The following is a 23,321-nucleotide window of genomic DNA, read 5'->3' as shown; positions in this document are numbered from 1 at the left end:
AACACTATTTGCACGATAAGACTGGGATATATTTTTCAGAGTACTCCATTCCATGTCCACTACATTCTTTTGCCTCTGTTTGTCCATGTGGTGTATGTGATAGGACTGTGTTGATCCTGCAACATCATATTAATGTTGCTGCAGGACTACAATTGCACCTGAGCCATCTTGTATGCCATGTATGCTGGTTGTGGTGGGTGAAGATGACGGTGATCAAGAGGCAGCTCCTTGCATTCTAAAGTGACTCATTGTGAATTCTTATCTCTACTCTTTAGAAAGAAGTGAAAGTATAAAGAAAATGTCCAAAAGAAAAATGAGGTTAATCTACAAATTCTATTCGGGGCTTTCTCGTGAGCATGATTGGGAGATCTTGAGTATTTAGAAGATCTTTGGTTACAATGGTGACTGACTTCTCTGCAGCTTCTTGATTACATGTATAAAAGAAAAAGTGCAAAATTGTAAATTATATATTTGTGAAATATTGAAGAGCAAAAGCAGGACTATTCAAAAAGCTTTATTTGCCAAGATCAATGAAAACAGAATGTGTATAATAATAATAAAAATACAAGTTAGTTCTTTATACTTAGGACTGCACTTTTCTGGACCACAGACCTGTGATGTTGTTTCTGAAATCTGTTGGAGCCACTCTGGAGCAAAGTGTGCTAAAATGCGAGAAAAGAACTATCCTCGTTTTCTTCCTTAAAATATGAACATCATTAATGTTTCTGATTTTGTAATTCTCCAAAGGTTGATTCTGTTCATCTGGACGAAGCGTTTTCGGTGGGAGAAACGTTTCGTCAAGTGACTTCTTCAGTCTCAGCTGACTGCAGGTTTCCCCAATTTTATAAACAGTACATTTGCATAATGACTGAAACTAGCACCACCGAAGGAAATGCATCTCCCACTGAAAACACTAGGTCCAGATGAACAGAATCAACTTTTGGGGAATGTTTCTGATTGTTTGACCCAAAACAGTATACCACACATCAATAATATTATTTGAAGATTTGATCTGGATTAATTATCTGACTGAATATAAGAAAAATAAAATATTACAGTCTTAAAACTGTAATTTGTCTAAATTCACAGATGGATTACAGGCATATCATCAGAGTTTTCTCTAGTGGCGTCCTTCACTGTAAACATGAGATTGTAATAGTTGGTAATAGTGTTAAAAGTCATTGTGTGTTTTGAGATTACATCTGTTTACAATTCTAATCTGTAAAAATACTGAAGTAAAAACACAATGACGTAAAATTTCTGGAAAATGGTGAAGCCGGTCTGGATTCTCTGAAGCTCTGCAGATAGGCTAGATCCCAGAGTGGTGGGAGATCATCAGCCCTTAGTATCAATGTAGATTCAGTTCAGTGCTGTGTCCAGCAAATATTGCAGCTCCATCTTGTGAGTGTGCTTGTTTCCAGTGGCTGGAGCTGCTGCAGCCTCACGACCAGCATAGCTACACACACACACACACACACACACACACACACACACACACACACACATTAAAAAAAAAAGAACAATACTGCCAATAACAATCACCTTTAACCTGGTTTACAGGTCTTTCTTTTTTGTTTACAGATGCCTTTTCCTCTTTTTGGGAGTAAATTAAACACAAAATATGAGTGAAGAACAGTGGAATGAGGCTGTGAGTTTATTCAACATTTAAAAGTCACAACATTAAACGTCTGCTGTGTGTTTGTGTACTGACATGGCCTCTAAATGATGTATGAGTTCTCACTCCTGTTTACTATAATATCACTGCTCATGATGCAATTCAATGTGTCCTGCAGGATGGCTGTAGCTTAGGTGGTAGGGTGATCCATTTACCAGTCAAAATGTCAGGGGATCAAACCCTGGATCCTCCTGTCCATGTGCCCAAGTATAATGATAGTGTGTGTGAATGTTTTTTTTTTTTTAAAGCATTCGATAAATGTGCAAATAAATAAAAACTGATGACCATGAAGACAAAGACAGGTGACTATCAGTGAGCAGCAGTGTGCTACAAAAGAGTGAAGGTCAGAAGGAGTTGCACGGTGTCTTTGTAGCACTAGATAAAGCATATAAGTGCCAAGAGGAAATGTGATACTGTACTACAAAGTCAGGAATAGCAGAGAAATATGTGAGGCAAGTGCAGGACATGCAAGACAGTGGTGAGGTGTGTGGTAGAAGATGCAGATGGGTTCATGGTGGGACTGAGATTACATCAGGGATTGGCACTGAGCGCCTTCCTTTTTGTATTGGTCTTGGACAGGTTGACAGATGAGGTCAGGCTGTGTCTACTATGATGTTTGACATTATAGCCTGTAGTGAAAGTAGGTATCAGGGAAACGAGGGTCTGCAGAGGTATGCACTGGGGAGAAGAAGGTACATGAAGAATACATGTGTGTGAATTAGAAAGACACAAGTGTAACAGTGAAGGTGGATGAGTTTAAATATCTGGGGTAAACCATCCAAAGCAAGACTGGTGAAGATAGGAGTGCACGTGGGGTGCAGTGAGTGGAGGCAAGTGTCAGGGGTGATGTATGACAGAAGGATAGCAGTAAGAATGAAAGGAAATGTTTAATAGATGGCAGACAGACCTGCTAAGTTTTATAGTTGGGTGGCACTAAAAAACAAAAACAAAAGGCAGAGTTGAACAGGATTAGAAATGATTATATCAGAGGGGCGATAAATCAGGTATGATATGTGACAGAAGAATGGCAGCACAAATGAAAGGGAAGTTTTACAAGACTAGTAAGACCTGTTATGATGTATGGTTTGGGACAACCAAAAAGACCAGAATGGACTCGATTAGATATATCAGAGGGACAGTTTAGATTGAGGGTTTAAAGACATAGTTAGTGAGACAAGCATGGTGGTTTAGACATGTGGAGACGAACAATAGTGAACATATTGGTAAATGGACTGGTATACTGCCCTGTCTTCAGGTGTACAGTCAGCTAAAGTCAAACTTACCAGATGGGGCGTGTGTGACCGATGGTGGTGCTGATGCGGGGCTTGACATAGTCATAGTAGCCGTGGTTTTTGTGCTCTTCTTGACACCAAACCAAATCTGCATTTGGATAGTGATCAGCCTCTTCTTTCACCAGATCAAAGGGGAATGGTGACAGCTGCCAAAAAAAGAAAGATGCCACAATGTGGTTGGAATGAACACTCAGGTTTCTGCTACTTTTGGTGTGGAAGTCTGTGCGGTGTTGCCTAACAAGGTGCTGTGATTGACTTAAGGCAGACAAATACTGCACACTATAAGGCCATGCCACCATTGTTTTACCTGTACAGCAGTGAAGTATGTGAAGTGTGAAATTGCCTTGACATTAGACTAAACGAGTCACTCCACAGTCTCAGATTCAGTTTCAGCTTTTTACAGACTTACACAACAGTTTTACCAAAACACTGATTACCTGCTCGATGCGTACAACAGCAATAGCTTCGTCCATGCCTCTGTTCTTGCGTTCCCGGGTCAGTTCATAGTAAATCTTGCCGGTGCAGAAAATTAGTCTCTTCACCTTCTCAGGGTTGGTGGCTGTATGCCCATTATCTGGGATTAGACGCCTGAAATGTGTGCCTGCATGACAGAATTCATAAAAACAGAAAATAACCAAATATTTTAAAAGTTCTTTTGCACTCTTTTGATCTGTACTCACCTGGAAGCATATCATCAAAGCTGGACTTAACCTCAGGGTGGCGCAACAGCGACTTTGGAGTTAGTACTATGAGCTGCGATTAAAGACAGAGCATAGAACATGTTCATAATTTCAATTGACTCTTATCTTGCATGTTTTGGTATATATGTCTTACGGGCTTCCTGAAAGGCAGCAGGATCTGTCTGCGGAGAACGTGGAAGTAGTTTGCAGGAGTAGAGCAGTTCACAACAATCCAGTTACAGTCATAAAGCTGATGCATGGCAAAGTCTTCAGACAGTTTCTGCCAACATACAATGAAGTAAAAAAACAAACAGAAATTACAATACAACATACAAAATTTTACGTGGAAGATTACAAAAGATAAGAAAAGTTTAGTCAACCTGATGACAAAATGTACACAATACAATTATTTAATTCAAAAATTCAAAAGAACAGAATTATTTGTTCCAATTATTTAATTTGTTTAGGTACTAAGGTAAATTAATCAAATAAAAAATATGACTCTGACAAAGACAGAAGAGGACGGAAAATTACTAATGAGTCCAAAGAAAAACAGAAAGATATTTTTAATTGTGGCAAAATACGAATCCAACCTGCACTGCATGTTCCACTCTGTCCTTAACATACGTAGTTACTGTGATGCCACCCATTGTTTTTGCTGTTGAAGCCTCTAGCTGAACTAAGTTTTTTAAAACCAGATGGGCTGATTAAGGACTGATATAACTGAGAAACATATCAACCATGACACAGGCTTACACTAAAGCATGCTCAAAATGCACAAAATGAAGATAATGTTGTATGTTTACTTAGGTCATAGATTCCCTAGATACAGATTGTTTTTGGCTGTAGAGTTCCCCCTGCTGGCCATTAAAAAGAATGCTGATTTAACTTCTGAAATTCCTTCTCTTTTCAGACTTGAAAATCATTTACTTGACAGACTATGATTCCTTAATGACATTCTGACACAAACTCACAGGGAATACATCTGGGTCATCATTGCACATCTGTAGAAATCTTTCAGGGCGTGCAGATGAGTGCTCTGGACCCTGTGATGAAAAGGAAATGGAAGCAATACAAATGTGATGCAGTTTTCTTTCCTGTAGTGTATTTAAGGTTTGTTTATATGTGATATTGCAGATCTCAAGTTTATTAGTAACACATAAGGCACTATGTATCCATATATGTCCTTTCATTTGCATCAAAATAATTTTACTACCATGGACAGAATAAACATTTTGTTCCAGTACAACACAGTACCCCACAGTTTTACACAGAGACATAAGTGATTTGTGCTCTGACAGTGCAAGCCCATAGAATAGTATTAAAAATATAACAATTCGTAAAATCAAGAAGACATCGATACAAGGCAGGCGTTGCATTATAAGGTGGTAATACAATCCCAAACTCTGATGGTGAGACAAATCAAATTGAGATACATGTGGAATGTGGTAGATTAAATTCTTACCATTCCCTCCATGCCATGAGGAAGCAACAACACTATGCCATTCTGTCTGACCCACTTGGCCTGTCCCGAGCTGATAAACTGATCGATGATGCACTGGGCTGTATTGTGAAAGTCTCCAAACTGGGCCTCCCATAGAACCAGTGCATTGGGACTGGCCATAGCAAAGCCTAATTCAAAACCTGCACATGGGAGAGAAGAATGAAACGGAAGCCTTGATGTTGAAACATGCCAGCAAATTGAAAAGTGACACTTCAACTGTGAAATACTGTACTTCAGGTACTGTGGGAGACAGAGAGGTAGGCAAAGAATCATGCAAAACGCACCAGATTTTGGTACTTTATTGTGTTTATGTTACCTACCCAGCACTGCATATTCAGATAGAGAGCTGTTACACACAGTGTAAGGAGCTTGATCAGGGGAGATATAATTCATTGGGATGCACATCCTTTTGTCAGTATTTTGGTCATGAAGAACATGGTGTCGATGGCTGTGAAATATAACCAGAAAAAAAATGAGTGGTATGACTGAGTTTGTCCTTTTTTTTTTTTAAATTCAGAGATAAGATGCAGGTGAAGAAATTAATACAAGCACAGGTCAAAGAGATTTAGATGCAATCACCTCTTGATATTTTATTCTTAGGAAGTTGGCTACATAAATATGTACATAGATAGTACATCTATTTCTTACCTGAACGTGCCCCTCTCCACATCCTGACCACTGAGACGCACATGGATTCCCTCCTTGAGCAGAGAGCCAAAGGCCATATACTCCCCTAGAGCCCAGTCACACAGTCGCTGGCTCACCATATTTGCACGTCCCTTTAGGATACGACTCAACCCTACAACATGAACACCAATGCAGAAAATCCAGGTCTAAAACAGCTTGAAAGTACATTCAGTGGATCTTCATTTTTGTCACAAGAGACGTGAGGGCACCTCCATGTATAGCAAAATCCTGCACTGGGACAGATGCAGCAATGTTGCCAATGTGGCTGAGCGCTTGCTCGCTGATGCCAGTCGAAGGACAGGTCATACTTCTAGGCTGACCCTCCAGTGTGAAAAAGCCTAAATACACAGACACACAAAAGCATTAAAAGCAAGAGGCATGCATGGGATGCCCTTCTTGCCCAAGATTCAAAAATATTCTGTGTATTCAGTTGTATTCATTGTATTCTGTCTTAATTTATTGTGTTTGATGTTAATTTCTTGACAAAATAGGGAGTTAAAAAAACAACACACAGAAATGGTTTAGCTTCATTAACAACATGTAGTCATACCGGGCCAGGGTGAATCTAGCCAGTGCTTGATGTGTAGGATCTTTTCATCTTTGGAGCGAGTATAAGCTTCCTCACAGATTTTGTCATAACTGGCTACTTCCTCCTGCAAGAGATCAATGCAAGTTGGGCATCTAATGAGAAAATTTAGTCTTTCTTTTTATCTTCATTGTGATTTTTAATCTAGTAACTGATAGCAACAGTATAAGTAAAATACTGGTGGCAGCCTCCTAGTAGACACACCTATGGTAATTACAAAATCCTAAGTGACTTCCTTCTCGAGTTTTAGCATTCACAAGATTTTCAGAAAACTTGAGGTTAGCTCTCTTGAATGGCTCTCTAAAATTCACACTTTAACACTCAACCTGCTGAGAAGGTCCATTACGTCATATAGACTGGAGTTGACTGTCAGTGACAGCTGTCCACATGAGAAATCTGTGTGTTACTTGATCAGTCTCAAAGAATTAGCTGAGCTTTTTCATTTGGTATAAAATCCTGACAATGATCATCATCTTCGGACTGAGTAAGCTCAAGCTAAATGTGTGATAGAGTTTAAAACTGCAGCCAAAAATCAAATCCACTTGGAGGTCAGAAGAAGTTATATTGTGTCTTTGTCTACAATTTGCATGCTTCATAACCATCTACAGCACAGGTGTGCAGGTAGCTTTACCTCATATTCTTGAGTTGTGACGACTCCTTCATCAATGAGTTTTTCAACAAATTTCTGCAGGACTCCTTTCTGCTTCTTGATGCGCTTGTACATCAGCGGCTGTGTGAACATGGGCTCATCTATCTCATTATGTCCGTTCCGTCTGTAACACACCTGAGTGAAGAGGCAAATGTTTATGTTTGTTTTTCTGATCACCTATTTGACCCTGTATGCTGTATGAAAATTTAGTATGTCAGTACTGACTGGCACACTTGTTGGCACAGTGTAGTAAAGTGACAGTCCATTTAAATGACAACAGCTGATCCCACCATCTATCGTTTTAATTAGTCTTTTGACTCTATTATTTTTTCTTCTACTGGCTCATTTCACATCCACACAGTATTGTTAAAGTCTAAGATAACTGGAAGATAAGTGAAGCAAATAGACGTAGCTTCTTTTAGCAACCAACTAATCCTTGAGATAGCAACAGGTATTCTAGCCTTTTCTGAACGCACCCTGAGAATGAATATTTCATTCTCCACAATTTCATTGTACATGTACAATGATAATAAATATCATTGTATATCATTGTAATATATTCTATTCTATTCTATTCTATTCTATTCTTTGTTGCCATTAGGGTATCATCATGCTTCACCTGACTGTAAACTACTACTACCCATTATTCTAAACTCCTCACTTTTAAAGTTTTTACCTTGATTTAGTTCATTTGTGTGTGTGTGTGTCTGTGTTTTTCTAGACTGCTTCTAACAAATGATCCTTTATTGGATTAATCAAAAATTGGACTGAATTGAATTAAACCGTCATGTTTCTAAGGTCAGATGGGGCTTAATGCCCTTTTTAGATGTTGGAAACATGCTTACTCCTACTTTATGCTTTGTTCACAGATTTACTTTCATTATTTCGGGTTATAGTTAGTAAAAGTGTTTCCTGTTTTCAAAGTATTTTTTCTTAAATAACAGCAGTTTCAGTCAGAGTCATTTTACTTGGTGGTTAACAAAAAGTTATAATAACAAGCATTTTTACCAGGTCTACAACGACATCTTTATGGAATGTGTTCCTCCATTCAGCTGCAACTTTGCACACATACATCACAGCCTCTGGATTATCTGCGTTAACGTGAAAGATGGGTGCATTGACCACTCGAGCTACATCGGTTGGGTACGGAGATGAACGAGCCACCCTGGGGTCTGTCGTAAAACCAATCTATGTGGGCAAGAGTAACACACATGTATATTAAAACCAGTTACAGTTATGACACTGTGCTCATTTTAACTACTGGAACTGCAATTCTAGCAATTCACACGCAGTGTTAAATACACAGTATTATGGTCAATTCAAAAGTACTTTTAGTGTATATTCAATAATCCATACTCCAGAAGCCTAGTTTTATCTGGGGAAAACTAATTCAGTTACAAAACCATTATTATTATTATAACCATTAAGTGATCTATTTGTTGAAATACCTGTCCATACCATAAACTTGATAACTGCTGAAAGAATTTTAAACGTAACAAACTGAATCGAACAGTCCATACCTGGTTGTTGACCACCACGTGTATTGTACCATGTGTGGTGTAGGATGGCAGGTCAGACAGGTGGAATGTCTCATACACTATACCCTGACCTGCAAATGCAGCATCGCCATGAAGGAGAATAGACATCACCTGCAAAATGATTCACCAAAATGCAAACATATTGGAAAACATCCACGGAGACATTGTCTTCTGTTTATATGGTAAAGAAAAAAATTCAACATACTCTCTTTCCCTCAGTGTCCCCACAGTAGAACTGCTCAGCTTTGGTCTTTCCCTGCACCACTGGATCAACGGCCTCCAAGTGGGAGGGGTTTGCCACGAGAGACAATGTCATGTACTTGTCACTGACCCGGTTCATCCTCCTGTGATACATCCCCAAGTGATATTTCACATCGCCAGAACCCTGAGAGCACAAAGTCAGATGCTGAACCTTTCATCTTTATTTATTTTTATTAATAACATATGTGCACATGTGCTATTCAATAGACGGCCTACACAATTTTAATATTGCAGGTGGAGCTAATGTTAACCTGAATTTAATAACCCAACATAATAATCTGCTACTTTTATTGATCTATAAAAACATAGTAATATCGCACTTAATGTAATAAATTTATATTTTAGGAAGGTGCTGTGCCACTGCATGTTCCCCTTTTAGATATACCTCTGCATTCTGCAGCCATCAGTCTACAGTTGAATTAATATGCTAGAGTTAAATACATGTGGCAGGTCACATATTTTAATAATTGCATGGCATACTGACATTGGCTTTTTAGCTTGTTCTTAACAGCTAACCTAACCAACGTACTTGTGTAAGCCATAATTGCAGTGAATGAGAACTGCTGAAAAGCTGAACGGGTGTCTTACTTTGTTTTTTTTCTCAGGTTTTGATTTGATTTGATTCCACTTTTGTTTGATTTTGATTACATAACATTTTCTTAATAACAGCTATCGTTCACCTCTCACCTCTGGGTTTAGTTAGTACCACCTCTTTGCTGTCTCTGTGTGACAGATGGGGAGCACTACTAATTTGTACCCCACTTTTAACTGGACCCCATCATAGTTACTATTGATACCTTCTGGTTGGAAAAAAGAGGCTTTCTCAGCTAAAGAGTGTCAATCATTTTTAAAGTTATTCATGTGCCTAAACACATTTTCCAAACATCAGTTGTTATCATTAACACAAGCACTGTCATAGTTATATTTTTTGTGTAAATCTGTTTCATTGCTCTTGACTAAATCTAACTAAATAATGTTCAAACCTCATCCGCAGCCTCTAACTTAGAGTCAAACTGACAAAAGATTTGCTCCAGCTCCTTCCGGATCACATTTGCCAGCACATTCAGTCTGCCTCTGAAGACACATAAGAGGAATAAAAACACTTCAATAAAGATACAGTAATTCTACCTTTGTAACACATTTCTGCACATTCCTAACAGAGATGCAACAGGTTTGAATTGGCTACCAGTGATGAGCTGAAGAGTTTAAATGAATTTGTGGCTCTTACTATTAGTGTAGACAATCACCTATATGAACAAAACAAGGAATGGAACGACAAGTCTCAGCCTTCCTCTGGCTGTAGTTCCCGTCCCGATTCTGCCCTTTGGTTCTCCCTGCCTTCCACTTCCAGCACAGCACTTAAAGCTCCTCTGTTCGCGATTCTGAGGGGCCAATGCAGCTCAGTCAGGCTATACTAGCACCTGAGGAATAGCAGCTGAGAACCAAGTTGAAGCTGTCTTTTTTGTGGTCAGTCTGGTCATTTTGTACTTGAACTTGCCCAGTATGACCAAAAGACAATACCAACCAGTAAGAGTGGGGATCATTTGTGTAAACTGCTGAGGATGAAAAAAATTTCAGAAGCTTGTAGACAGTTTTAGTTCAGCTCTGGTGTTGGTGCATGGGGCCTTTCTTTCTCAATATGTGGACATGGTACACTACATCCTTGTACTCTGCGTTTAACACCTGCTGAAAGAACTATGATGTAGGTAGCTGCAAGCTGCTAACTGTCGAGTTACACAACATTGCCAAAAGTATTTGCTTGTCTGCCTTCACAACTTTATGAACTTGAGTGAAATCATATTCTTAATCCACAGGTCAAAGGAGCTTGCAAAGAAAAGCGTCTGGACTTCTTTAAGTTGCTTGAAGACGTTTCACCTCTCATCCGAGAAGCTTCTTCAGTTCTAAGGTCAAATGGTGGAGAGTCCCAGATATAAACCTAGTGGGAGCGACCCCCCACAGAGGGACAAAAGGACCCCCTGATGATCCTCTAATCGCCTGAGCCAAGGTGTGAAACTGGGTGTGGGTCCCAATCAGCCAGAGTTTCGGGTGAGTTCATTGTGAAACCTGGCCCCACCTTATCATGCGAATTCCTGAGGTCAGATGGCCCGATGGTTCACCCGAAAGACAAAACGCCAAAACACAGTCTTAACAATGTGGTGTATGCTGTACAGTGCAGCGAGGAATGCCCAGACCTCTACATTGGACAGACCAAACAGCCACTTCACAAGCGCATGGCACAACACAGAAGAGCCACCTCCACAGGACAAGACTCAGCAGTCCATCTGCATCTTAAGGATAAAGGACACTCTTTCGAGGATGCCAATGTTCACATTTTGGACAGAGAGGACAGATGGTTTGAAAGAGGAGTGAAAGAAGCCATCTATGTCCACTGTGAGCGACCATCTTTGAACAGAGGCGGGGGTTTACGACACCAACTCTCTGCCATCTATAATCCAGTTTTGAGATCCCTTCCCAGACGCCTTAACGCCCACTCACATCCTGGGCCATCTGACCTCAGGAATTCGCATGATAAGGTGGGGCCAGGTTTCACAATGAACACACCCGAAACTCTGGCTGATTGGGACCCACACCCAGTTTCACACCTTGGCTCAGGCGATTAGAGGATCATCAGGGGGTCCTTTTGTCCCTCTGTGGGGGGTTACTCCCGCTAGGTTTATATCTGGGACTCTCCACCATTTGACCTTAGAACTGAAGAAGCTTCTCGGATGAGAGGTGAAACGTCTTCAAGCAACTTAAAGAAGTCCAGACGCTTTTCTTTGCAAGCTCCTTTGACTACGATGACCTGGATGACTGAGAACCTTCACAGACCTTAATCCACAGGGTTTAATATGATGTCTACCCACCCTTTGCAGTCACACTATATTTTTTAAGGTCAGACACTGACTGTGCACGAAAAGGCCTGGTTTGCATTCATTCCAAAGGTGTTCTATTAAGTTAAGGTCAGTACTCTGTGCAGGCCAGTCCCCACCAAAGTTCTTCCGCACCAAACCCGCTCTCCATGTCTTTATGGAACTTACTTTGCCCAGTGGTATGGAGTCATTTTGAAGCAGGAAGGGGGCACCTTCAAACTATTCCCACAAAGCATGAAATTGTACAAAATATCTTAGTATGCTGAAGCATTAAGATTTCCATTTACTGGAAGTGGCCGAGCCCGCCAAAAAAAAAACAAAAAAACAACCTTCCTCCATGAAACTTTACACTTGGAACAATGCAGTCTGGCAAATTTTGTTCTCTTGGCAACTGACAAAACCACGCTTATCCATTGGATTGCCAGATGGAGAAGCTTGATTCGTCACTTCAGTGAACAGGTTGTGTGCTTTACACCACTGCATTGTTGGGTATTTTACTTGTAAAACCACTCTGACCTATGTATGTAGGGGAGCGTTATCCATGGGATGAACAAGCCTTTTCTTTTTATCTGAGGGTGTGACTGGGTCTGGAGTGCTTGGAAAAATTATCTGAATTTCTCTGATAAACCTGCTTCAGCAGGGATGACAATGCTGTTCCATTTGTTATTCTGTTTCTCCCTGGTTGATTTCTGACCTTCTTTCTTGTGCATTTAAGAGCTTTCTTTGCGTGTGTGTTTCCTTTCTTTCCGTTCTGCCTAAGAGGGAATGTGTTCTGCCTGGTGTTGCACAGTCCTGATTACCCCAAGAGTCTAGATTACCCACACTAAAAAACAAGATCAATCAAACCCTCAAGGAACTCAGAACCAGACCCTGCAAGAATTTAGAAGAGGAACTTGCAACACTTCCACCTTACTGCATTTTAGAGGTATTGCACTGGAATTTTGTTGTTGCCCATCTTCTACCCCTCCTATACTTCTAACACCATCTCCAACAAAAAAGGCCTCAGAGTTTTATATTGGCACACCTTTGCAAATCTCTGCTTTAGTACTGTATCACCCTAAAAGAGCACTTTGCTCTCAGACTGCTGGTTTATTTGTGATTCCTTGGGTACTCAAAAGTAGAATGGGAGGCAGAGCCTTGAGCTTTCAGGGCTCTCTTCTGTGGAATAAGCTCAGAGTTTGGACTTGGGCGACAGACACCCTCTCTACTTTTAGGCTTAAAACTTTCCTTTTTAACACAGCATAAAATTTGGGCTGGATCTTCCCTTAGTTACCCTGCAATAGGAAGAGATTTCTTCCTGTTAAAAGGAAGTTTTTCCCTATCACTGTTGCCAACATGTTTACTCATAGAGGGTCATCTGATCGTTGGGGTTTTCTCTAGTTCATCTCTATTACTGTTGGGTCTTTATCTTACAATATAAAGTGCCTTGAGGCAGCTGTTTTTGTGATTTTTTGCTACATAAATAAAATTGAATTGAATTAGAACTGAATTTGCTGGTCATCGATATGCAAAAGGTAAAATTCATAGCCATGGCACCTGTGTGGCATTCCCATGATTACACTCTCCACTCCACTCTGACTGGACTTGTCAATGATGGTCTTCAGGGCTGGAATGAGCGACTCACAACCTTCCAGGCCAAAGCGCTTCTCTGAAGACCACTTCCTTTGGAGAAATTCCTCAAACCTGCAAAAAGTTGGTTGTGGTGTTTCACACTGTGGCTCGGAACTTTACACTTCCATCAGACTGAGAAAGGCCTTTTAAACTTTTAGTTATTTGTTGAGGCGTACTAAGAAAGTGAAGCACCACAGACACACCTGGTTGACTGGATCATTCTGGCCAGTAGGGTCCTCTTCTCCTCCAGAGTGCACTGCATGACTCCTGGAGTCTCAAACTTCTGTCTGATCCATTGGCACTGTTCCATGTCATTAATAAACATAAACTCTACACCGATGTGTTGACAGTAAGCTCTCTAAGAGACAAAAAAAAGTTACGTTTGTATTAGTTTGGATAAAAAAGAGGTTCCTGTTACAACTTTTCTTGGCTGTGTGTATCTGCTGATATATGGGTATCTAAATCAGCATCTATATGGGTATCTATACCACAAAGACATTGGAAATCAAACAAGTTGGATCATCACATTCTGTGTTTAAAAAATAAGCATTTATATATATGATCCTTACCTCAAGGCGGTATATGATCTCTCTGAGAGGCAGAGCACTTTCATTCCCACCAATGAAGGTGGTAGTGGGAAGCCGGAACACCTTATCTAAGTCACTTTCAGCCAGCCCATAAATGCCTGCAGTGTAAACAATGAAATAAAAAATCTTTCTTTCAGCCCATCATCGCACAATATATGTAGGCTGTGAAATTGATAGGACAAAACCAAATGGCAACTTCTAGAATAGAAAAATGAGGCAGACAAACAATGGTACAGTTGACAGAAAACGTATGTATCGTGTTAGTGTTTCTGACATTTTAACAATACAGCCCATCCAAGATATAGTATTCCAGTTTAGGTGAGTGAAATTGTTATTAGCCTGTTACTTAGAACTGTGTATGTAGAAGATGCATCTGTACAGTTTGTAAACGCAGCTTCCTAACCAAGCCTTCCACCCTCTGGCCCAAATGTAACACTTTTGGCTTCAAAAGACCAACAATGCGACAGCTAAAACACTAAGGTAGAAGACTCTGCATGAAGAGTTGTTAGTTAAACAACAGCTACACATAACTTTTAGTGATCTTATTAGTTTGGGTAATTTTTTAATTGTTTCACTTTGTTCTATCAATTTTGTATGTATGTGGGTTTTCTTTACATCTTATGTCTTATAAAGTACACAGCATTTTGAATTGCCTAACTCAAAGGTTCAGGGTAAAGCCACTTTTCACGCCTTTAAATTGCTTTTTATCTCTGGCATTTTGACTATTATAACAAAATGAATTAAATTCATTCACAAAGAAACATCAATGGTTTGCAATCTTTTTTATTAAGTGGCTATAATAATTTTTCTTTGACTGAAAAATGCTTAAGTAAGTTTTGCAAAGATTTTTATCTTTACCCTGTGTGAATCCATATGAACTTAAACCCCTGTCTATAATATTTGCATTGAGCTGTACAGGGATTTGATTTGATTTAAAAATGACTGACATATCATATGTCCTTACAACCTGACCTGAACACAAGATGATTCCATTATTTCCCATTATGCAGTTCTCTTGACATAATCTCACAAGCAGCGAAAGCAGTTTGATCTTTGTGGATTAAACTGGTCAAGTCTTCCTTTAAGGAACATTTTAGCTTAAAATCTCAAATCTCTCTTTCTATCCTTTAATTCATCAGGGGCCAAAGCTCTTTTACAGCAGCTGCAGCATCAAATCTCAGCTGATTACATTCTCAAAATGACAGAGCTTTCTTTCTCAAAACCCCGAGGCTCTGAATTAACTCGCCAAACAAGGTCAGGCAAATCACCCCTTAATATCAGCATCCATGGTTTAAACTCCTGAACCATGGTCATTATGTAATATTAACTTTTCATTTAGCTTGGTTTTATGGGTCTGTAATTTCCTAATAACTTGCCTGGAAAGAAACAGATAACCTGTCATAAATACATAACTCTGTTATTTTTTTAATGCTTTTTTTCCCTTCTTCTTTTTTAAAGCTCCAATCTATAGTCACAGAAACCACACATAATGAGAAGCAATGTACTTAAAGCTGAAGGTAGGTTAAGTTTACTGGTCAAATGGTGCGCCAATGTAGTGAAGAGACACGGTCTAAGACGTCAGAGTGGCTTGTGTTTATCTAAGCATGCAATGTCCTCGTCACACCAAACCGTGATAAGACAAAACTAGATAGACAAGGGGCAGGGCAACTTGTTGTATCTATGTCTTTTTGTGCATCTCTGTCAGCAAATTAGTACAGAGTACTCTGCTTATCATGGGGGATTATTAATTCAATACATCCCAGTCAGCGTGTTACATAGGAGATCTTTAGACTTTTCTGCCTTTCTGAACTACCTCGCACATAAAAACCTAGCCTTGTTTTCTTTGATGATGTAACATAATCAAGTAGTTTCTGCCTGTAATCTAATCATAGTAACATTTTATTGAAGCACACTTAGATAAGCCTGTAAAAGTCCTGCTTGACCTCATTGGCCACTGAGCAAAGGTTGTCAGGAGCCAACAAGCACACCTTCTTTCATGGGTGACTTGCTGCAAGACAGTTATTATTAGTTATAGTTAGTTATAATATCAAAGAAGTATGTTTTATGGCAAATGCACATGCACTGACACTCATGTTTTTTCTCTGACAGACACACACACAAAGCGTGGGCCTGTGATAGTAAATAAAAGAGGAGGGAGGCTAAAAGATAAGAAAGCAGGGTTGTCACATTGATAAAGAAAACTGAAAGGGTAAATGGGTCGGTGAAGGTACATAAGGAGTGGATCAGTGATAAAAGAGCAGTGGGACAATTAAAGGTATCAAATATATCATGACAAAAAGGATCAAAGTATAAAAATAACAGGAAAAGAAAAGCCAGTGGAAAAAAGAGAAAATGAATAAACATGCAACAGGATTATTGTTCTCACCGACGTTCTGGAAACCAATAGTACAGGGGGCATCGTCAAAGTCTACACAACTGATGTCCAGGGGATCCAGCTTGGCTATGTGATGCCCTCTTACCTACACAGAAGGGAATATGGCTCAATGCATCGATTATTGATACTGAAAGTGTCCATTACTGTTTTTGGTGCACTGGGAAAATTGGAATTATAATGGTTATATGTCAGCTATTTCATTCACTGATTTTTTTTTTGTATTTCTATGTGTATTCTTCCCCATTTATTTATTAATTATTTTTATTCTTAACATAAATAACTACATAAATAAATCTGTTTATAAATAAAACATTAATAATACTGTAAATTGAAAAGACACAGACAAAAAGTACTGAACACATGAAGAAAGGGAGGTGCAAAAAGGCATGGAAAGTCATGACACCAGCGGAAATGAATCAATAATTAGAACGTTTCTTGAAGATGTTTTACGTCTCATCCGAGATTCTTCTTCAGTTCTAAGATCAACTGGTGGAGAGTCCCAGATTTTAAGCCCTAGAGTCCCCCAAGAGGGTCATGGACCCCTTATTGATCCTCTACCTAATCACACAGACTAAGGTGTAAAAACGGGTGTAGGTCACAATCAGCCAAAGCTTCGGGTGAACCCACTGTGAAACCCTATCATGTGATTTCCTCAGGTGAAATGGCCCAGAATGTGAGTGGGCGTTAAGGCGTCTGGGAAGGGATCTCAACAATGGATTATAGATGGCAGTTGTTCAGTTGTTCATGGCAGTTGGCCTCTGTTCAAAGATGGTCGCTCACAGTGGACATAGATGGCTTCTTTCACGATGTGAACATTGGTGTCCTCAAAAGAGTGACCTGTCCTTTAGATGCAGATGAACACCCAAGTCTTGTCCCATCGAGGTGGCTCTTCTGTGCTGTGCCATGTGTTTTTGGCTGTTTGGTCTCTCTGATGTAGAGGTCTGAGCAAACCTCACTACACTGTACAGCATATAATATGTTGTTAAGCTTGTGTTTAGGAGTTTGTCTTTGGGATGAACCCGTTTTTGTCTGAGTGTGTGGCTGGGTCTGAAGTACACTGGGATGTCGTGCTTGGAGATGATTCTCCTGAGTTTCTCTGAAAAACCTGCTACATAGGGGATGACAATATTGTTGCGTTTGTCTTTCTGATCCTCCCTAGTTGGTGTCTTCTTTTCTGTGCATTTTTGCTGACTTGATGAAAACCCATTTAGGATAACCACATGTTTTAAGAGCTTCCCTTACATGTGTTTGTTCCCTCTTTTTCCCTTCAGGCTTAGAGGGAACATTTTCAAGTAGTAAATATATTTCAGTTCAATACTTTTCCTTGTGTCATTTCTCACTAATACACAGTTTATGGGTCTATGGTTTCTTTTATTTGTATGTGTGGACTGGATGGATTATTATTGACATCTGGTAAGAATATCATGCCAATAGCACCTTTAAAAATATTGACACAAACGTACACAGGTCCTGTACGTACGTTTGTGTCATTTTAAAACACAACAGCTCCCCATTCTGATGAGTTTCTAACACAATTTCCAAAGGCAGAAACTGTCTCTTTATATCCCATTATCAACTCAGACTTGCATGAACAATGGTCCAATAATGCATAATGCATTGGTGTAGTCTTGGACTATTTGAGGGTTCTTAATAATGGAAACTAAGCATTCAATTTACAGATGAATCTGAGGTCACAACATTGCCAATTCGGGATGTAAGGCTGAAATTATGTCCACAATCAGTCATCTAAACTTTTGAAAAATCAAATACCATTTATTCCTCATTTGGTGGTGATAGCTGCTCTTGGTCAGTTTTCACGTTCACCTTGAATTTTTTAGAGTAAGGTTTTATAAACAGCAACTTAATTATTGACCATGGCATTGAACACCTGCCTCGCACTTTCCACAATCTACTAAAGAAAATATTGTGCAGTAGTTAATGGCAAAAGGAACTAAAGTAGAATTACTTTTAGTGTACCGTGTCAGAGTAAAACACCAGACTGAAAGTTGTTAATCTTTTGTTTTTTCCTTTATGAATAAACTGAAAAGGCTTACTTTAATTTTGCTTCCTTATCATTTCACTGCAGATTATAGCAGAGAACTGATGATATATGTGAAGTGGGTTTTACTATCTTTGCATTTTGTAACACAGTCTGTGTCACTTCCAGAAACTAAAATGAAAAAAAAAAACCCTAACTCTACAATAATGAGAGACAAAACATTTTCTGTGTGGTTGCAGTTAACCTGGTATGCTCGAATAAGTGAGTGTACGGCTAGATGATCCTCCACCAGCTTCTCCACACTGGGTTGAGTCCCCACCAGTGCCTGGGCACTGGACAGTCTTTCTGAAGTCCTACTGAGGTGTGGTGGGCCCTGATAGGCAGCACCAGGCGGAGCCCCAGCACTGGCATTACGGAAAAACACATCCCAGGACTGCATAGAGAAAGAAAGAGACAGTTTACTCAGCAATATGCTAACTAGTCACATGAATTAATAGCCTGTCACTAACGTAGTTAAGTTAAACAGTGATTACTAAGCAAGACTCAAGTCAAGTCAATGTTATCGGGAGCATTTGCCATAACTGGCAATGAGGCAAGATTTACAAAAATCAGTGTAGGTAAAATGAAAACACATAACTTTTTGAAGGCAGTTTACTCACACTCCTGTAGAGATTAAGAATGAATTGTACCCCAAGTTAATATCCGTGTGAGGGCAGGAGAGTGACTACTTCTTGCAATTTAGTGTGAGTCATTACATTACGAGCTTTTCACCATGTACTTAGTGCAAAGCGTACAGTGATTCTCCCAGGCTGACTAAGGAAATCCACATTTTAATTTATCAATGTAAGCATTTTGGTTGCTGCTATACTTTTATTTTGGAGGAGAGTCAGAGAGGAAAGCAAGGGTACGGTACCATGTCTACCAAACAAGTTGAGAAACTATGGCTCCACCCACACATATCTGCTTATTAGTGTTAAGTAACTACAACTGTACTCACCTCAATGGAAGCACAAACTTCTGGATAATCTGTACCTTACTGCAGGACCAAATTAGATGCAGTAAGGCCTAGGAGCCAGCTATTGGCTACAACTACATCACACTTGACTTTCAACTGACAAGATGAGTTATAAAACAAAATCTCAGACTGTGCAGTTTTTATAACGGGGGAAACTATCAATAGACACCAAAATTGTTTTCTGGACTGGACAATAAACATTTTTAATGTTCGGCTGGCCACTTAACCATGGAATTCTATGTGAACTGACTAATTTATGCAGGCAACTTCAAGTTGCCACTCCAGGAACTACAGTTTTTTGCATTTCATCATGTAGACTGGTGTCATAGTGCACACTCTGTGTGATGTCTAAGTGAGAATAGCCTAAGTGAGAATAGTGCAGGTAGTTGTCTATTGCATTTACACTGAGTGTGTCATGTATCCTTTACACTCTATTCAGGCAGCTCCATCACCTAAATTCCAGGATTTCCACTAATAATGTGTCTTCAGTGGATTGTCACTGTGCAACATGTCAAGAAGTACAGGTGTGGACAATTTTGTGTCTTGACGATCATGTGTGAAAATTTTGTATTTTCAAGTTTTAGTAAAATTGTCAACTTTCTTTCTTTACATGTGGTCGTTATTTATGTACTTATTTATTATTATTTTCCATTTTTCGACCTCCCCTCCAGCCACCACCAACATCCCAATTTATTTTCAAAATCTGTTTCTGTTTATCTTTTTAAATTTCATCATAAATGTCTGCTCCTTTATACAAATTTAAACACTGTGTCATAGTCACCTTTTCAGTTATGGGTTAATCACCATCATACTTTGGTCCCATGCCAGGCAACCTAATACCTGTCTGTAACTGATGGAGGTGGAGTTATTTTTCACTGTTATGTATTCATTATTAGGTCATCTCTGCCGACCAAGACACTTGGTTGGTTTTACATGCAGTTTCATATTTTAAACATATATAATTGCAGAAATGACAACGACATCAAACACAGAATTAAATTCATCTGTACCTTGTGTACACTCTTTGGATTCTCCAGCCATGTGTAGTACATCTCCTCCACATAGTTAGAGCTAGTGCCATTAAGAAAGGGTTCACTAGCTAGAGGTGTGTTCAGGTGCCTTGCGGGCTGAGATGTCCTTAAGCCCTGTTTAACTGCCAACGGTACAGGCTTTGATAGGCTCTGGGCCATTTGTACAGCCGTTAAAGGCCAAAGCCTTACAACCGTAGTCCTTAAGCGGTGCATAGCAGCAGATGAGTCACAGTTCTGCAGGACCACTCTCCTGGACAAGGAGATCCTCCAGGCTAATCAGCAGCTGCCCGTCTTCAAATCCATCTGGCTTGCTGAAATGGAGAGATTGGCTTATCTGCAGACACTGCCCCTTTTCTTCTCTCAACTGTCCAATGGATCCTGCAGATTCCAAATATAGATTTTGTAATTGAGCAAACCCAATAAGGCTAATATTAAATATATTTTAGTGGAAAAACACAAGGTAGGGCCAAAAAAATTTTTATTCAGTTTCTCAGTACTTGTATGTGAATGAAGTGCTAGTTGTAAATTCAGGTATGCATTTTGCCATATGTAGCTGCAGAGATTACTTAAAAATTCTGAAAATGTGATATGTACCATAGGCAGCATATGGACTAAGGCCTCAATTATTTCAGAAAAGACTGGGGAAGGAGTCCAAGACTACCATTACATGCTAAAGAAGCAGAGGGTTGCTAACAAGCACAGAAAAGTGGCTAACAATTTGTGATTTCCTTACCCCTAAATCTTGGTCAATATTTAAAAGGTGAACAACAAGAAGTACTTTTGCAACCAGGCCCCTGCTCACCATTAATGAAAAATGCAGGTTTAGGGGGGATCTCTAGAGGCAAGATGTGCCCCATGTTTATACGGCCTATGACTTAGTTATAAGGTTTAAGACTCAGCATTTAGCTATTATATTCAAGCCTTAGATTTAGTTATGGTTTTCAGTATTATGTTATACAATATAGGGACACTATTCACACACTATATGCACATACCCCTATTAAATGTAGGCCTAACGCTAACGGCTGCAAAATGTTGCAGTTTATTTCAGCAAGCAATAAAGCATGTCAAAAATAATAGCTTTCACTTTTAAAGACACCTTAGTAGTTCCTAAAACCTGGACTTTAATCTTTAGCAGATTTTACTGAAAAAGAGAATGTATGGCTTTTGGTGTATTCCTAGTCATTACTTTTTAGCATTTTATGGCAATCTAATGGAATGTTTCTGTGAGCACAAGTTAAGCAGTAAGACAACACAGGGGAATTTAGTTACGAAAACCCAGAAAAATAACACTGGCGCGGGTTAACAACACATCTAACGGGTCTTTCCAGGAAAAAAAGTAAAATTAAGTTCACTGAGGGAGGCATAAAGCCTAAACACAGACAACAAGCCTCGTAACCTTAAAATCTGCATTCAGTAAATACAATCCCAAACACAAAGCAAGAACACTTCAAAAACCGTACTATCACTATGAAGCATTAATCAAGTTCAAAGTAAAGTTTCCCGTTAAATAAAGCTTTTAGGATAACACTTCATTTGTATCGAGTTTGTTACCTTTTCCACCGTCTCGTAGGTGCTTTTGACGCCTTCCCCGGAGCCTCCCGTGTTGTAAATGAGTGAAAGTCATTGGTCCTGTCGTAGACTAAAGTCTGTGCGCGCGCGCGTGTGTCGCGCGCGAGCGCTGTCTCGTTCCTGGTGCTGAAAAGCGTCCTGATAGTGAACTCTTTACAAATACTTGTTTAAGCAAGCAACAAAGAAAACGTTTTCGTTCTCTGGTGTTCTCGGCCTTGCTGAACGCAGGGTTAGTTTTGTCTGTTCAACTCAAATGATATGCATGTTTAAAATGCGCCTAATGTGGGCAGAGATGTAATGAATGGATAACTACATCTCGAATGTAGTCACATTTAAATAAAACCAAAACATTTTTTGTGGTGTTTTTTTTTATTACATAGAAATATATATTTTTCTGATTACAGTAAATTTCATTACTGATGAAAACCGCACGAGTACACATACAAACACTCAAGAGATGACTATAACTCTAAGAAAAAAGAGGTGTTAAAAGTTATGTGTTGGTGTAGAAGGCTGATACTATCACCGTTTGAGTCACAATGTTGTCAGTCTGGTTGGTAAAAAAAGCAGAATTTCTAATTATCGCATCTTGTTTCATGAAGAAAAATATACCTGTATTAAAATCTGAGATGGTTAATTCATATGGCTCACAGTATATAATCAAAGTACTTCAAAGCAGACCTTAAGTAAAAAAGCATTTTATCCCTCAGCTTATTAATTTGTTCTCAGACAGGCTCCGATACCTCTGCACCACTGACTTTGATGTTAATATGTATTCATGTAATTGGTGTTTTGGCAACACAGCTTAATTCATGATGCTAATGAAGTATTTGCAACACTAAAGGCAGACACAGAGGAGACAAGAAAGACATTCACACATATACTTCAGGTGGTGGTGACACAGATTTTCAGCCACTTCATTATGTAAACTTGGATCTCACAGCACAAATAATTAACATAGTAATACCACTCTGCATTCAAAATAGAATAAATGCATTTACACCACTGCCAGAAAATGTTTTACATTTCATGAAAGCTTTATTTAATTAAATATTTAATTAAACGAATTGCAAACATAACAGAAGTTTTGCCCTTTAAACTTTCCTTTAATAAAAAATCATCGCTCTTCAGCCTTGCTGAAGCTACTGCAGACAGCTGACTGCCTCTTCTCTGAAGAATTCTTGCCTTGTTTGGCTCTGTACTTTAAAACAATGGACGTCATTAACAATCAAATCCGGGCATAACACATGAACATTTCACACCTCAATTTTTTTTGTAAAGAAAACAAAATACTAAATAAAACGACAAAGCCTTAAAAATCGCAAATATATTCTCCTTATCTAGTCTTTAATTAAACATGACTTTTATC

The 23,321-nt window shown here is 39.2% G+C and overlaps 1 protein-coding gene across 1 annotated transcript; it reads right to left on the bottom strand.

Annotated features, from left to right (window-relative positions):
• Nucleotides 1-498: 498 nt before the first annotated feature.
• ogdhb (oxoglutarate dehydrogenase b) lies at nucleotides 499-21,986 on the bottom strand. Its single transcript, XM_085280661.1, has 23 exons — nucleotides 21,935-21,986; nucleotides 20,360-20,758; nucleotides 18,579-18,767; nucleotides 16,327-16,420; nucleotides 13,923-14,038; nucleotides 13,557-13,711; nucleotides 13,279-13,425; nucleotides 9,856-9,946; nucleotides 8,817-8,996; nucleotides 8,594-8,722; nucleotides 8,082-8,261; nucleotides 7,056-7,208; nucleotides 6,389-6,491; nucleotides 6,048-6,176; nucleotides 5,800-5,950; nucleotides 5,472-5,599; nucleotides 5,113-5,291; nucleotides 4,622-4,693; nucleotides 3,802-3,927; nucleotides 3,648-3,720; nucleotides 3,405-3,568; nucleotides 2,959-3,113; nucleotides 499-1,456 (listed from the first exon to the last, which is right to left on the bottom strand). The coding sequence occupies exons 2-23, from the start codon at nucleotides 20,591-20,593 to the stop codon at nucleotides 1,360-1,362; spliced, it is 3,045 nt and encodes a 1,014-aa protein (XP_085136787.1). The 5' UTR covers nucleotides 20,594-20,758; nucleotides 21,935-21,986; the 3' UTR covers nucleotides 499-1,359.
• Between the last annotated feature and the right edge of the window lie 1,335 nt (nucleotides 21,987-23,321).

Source organism: Mchenga conophoros, linkage group LG7, assembly GCF_057382185.1.
Source record: "Mchenga conophoros isolate Kocher_MC1m ecotype Shallow Benthic linkage group LG7, M_conophoros_male_GT1.1, whole genome shotgun sequence".
In the NCBI taxonomy this organism is placed as follows: domain Eukaryota; kingdom Metazoa; phylum Chordata; class Actinopteri; order Cichliformes; family Cichlidae; genus Mchenga; species Mchenga conophoros.
This window is presented reverse-complemented; position numbering and strand designations above follow the sequence as displayed.